General features: G+C 40.9%; 1 protein-coding gene across 1 annotated transcript in view; it reads right to left on the reverse strand.

The window, feature by feature from the left end:
* LOC122328434 (protein Wnt-2b-like) overlaps positions 1 to 1396 on the reverse strand; it is a 9473-nt gene that overhangs the window by 3149 nt on the left and 4928 nt on the right. The window contains exon 3 of the mRNA XM_043224122.1: positions 3 to 280. Within this exon, the coding sequence (XP_043080057.1) occupies positions 3 to 280 (278 nt within the window). The remainder of the gene's footprint in view (positions 1 to 2; positions 281 to 1396) is intronic.

Here is a 1396-nt window from a genome sequence, read left to right on the forward strand (position 1 = left end):
ACCATTCTCCCACAGCGGTTGTTGTGCAGATTCATCAGTGCTCTGGCATCCTTGACCATTCTCTCTCTGGCGTCCACGAAAGCTTTGGCAAACTTGATACCGTAGTTGATGTTGTCGCTACAGCCGCCCCAGTCGAAGTCGCCTTCTTCGTCGCTCGCCCGGCCTCTTCTGTTGGTGTCACAGCCACAGATCTTCAGCTCTCCTTGACTGCACGCTCTGGTGATGGCATAAACCACGCCAGCAGAGGAGATTGCATAAACGAATGCTGCTTCACGGCTACCTGATGAAAGAAAAGGGAGAGATTTTTGATAAGAACGTTAAAAAAACAGTACAGTTCTACTGTAATCTTCAAAAAGAAGATGTTTGGTATTATTACTGGGCTACGCACAGGGTTTTATGTTGACTTTAGTGTCAGCCAACGACTTACTTAGCGGCTTGCTTACAGTTGTCAGAAAGTGTTTTAAGTTTAAAAACTCCACTTTTCAGTAGTTTAATAGAGCCAAGCAAGTTGATGAGGCGTAAGGCTCTTACTGTGGTGTTAAATCCACTGTGCTTTTGTTATATCAACTCTCTAACATCATGCCTAGATTTAAGCCCCTTGGCTGGCCTAAGTGCGGGAGGCCACCCTAGAGCTTTCAGACATTCAACTGATTCAGGCTGACACTCCTTCACCTTTAGTTTCTTTGGTCGATTGCACTCATAGCCTTGAGGTGAGTTTTTTTTGCCAAAGTAGTGCAAAATGACCCCTATTTTGCTCATTTTCCTCCTCCAGCTCACGCACTGAGCCAGAACAGAGGGCGATATGTCAAAAAGAGCAGCTTTGTCTGTCTGCCAGAGTCATCTGCACAAATATTTACATCTCCTATTACTGTTTATACATCGGCCTGTAGAGAACCCCCTCCGACTAGCCACTTGTATTTGGAGAATATCCACTCTCTGTCAGACATTCGCCCATTCTTGGGGAGATTTTAAAGCCCTGTTTCCCGAGATCTATCCAACAGACATATTGACGGGATTGTTGTCTTGACTTCATGCTTTACCGACTATGTTTTTGAAGCAAGTACAGCTGGAATTTTGCACTATTTACCGTACAGATATATGCCAACACAAGCTGATTGACTAAAGCATAACCTTATGGGCAAAAGTTTTGTATCATGGCTTTAGTATCAAATTCCCGTTGTATTATTATTTATTGTTTTTAGCTTGTTTGATTTAAGTTTTGATCGTTTTTCGTCATTTTCATTAGCCTTAATTGCAGTTCCATTTAAAAAATCACTACAATAAAATATTTTATATTTAAAACTTTGCATAAACAACCAATACTACCCTTCCAGTACAAGTGTGAAATATTTTACGGTTTAAATAATATATTTGATGAAATGTGTATAATATTATA

Source organism: Puntigrus tetrazona, chromosome 23 (genome assembly GCF_018831695.1).
Source record: "Puntigrus tetrazona isolate hp1 chromosome 23, ASM1883169v1, whole genome shotgun sequence".
NCBI lineage: Eukaryota > Metazoa > Chordata > Actinopteri > Cypriniformes > Cyprinidae > Puntigrus > Puntigrus tetrazona.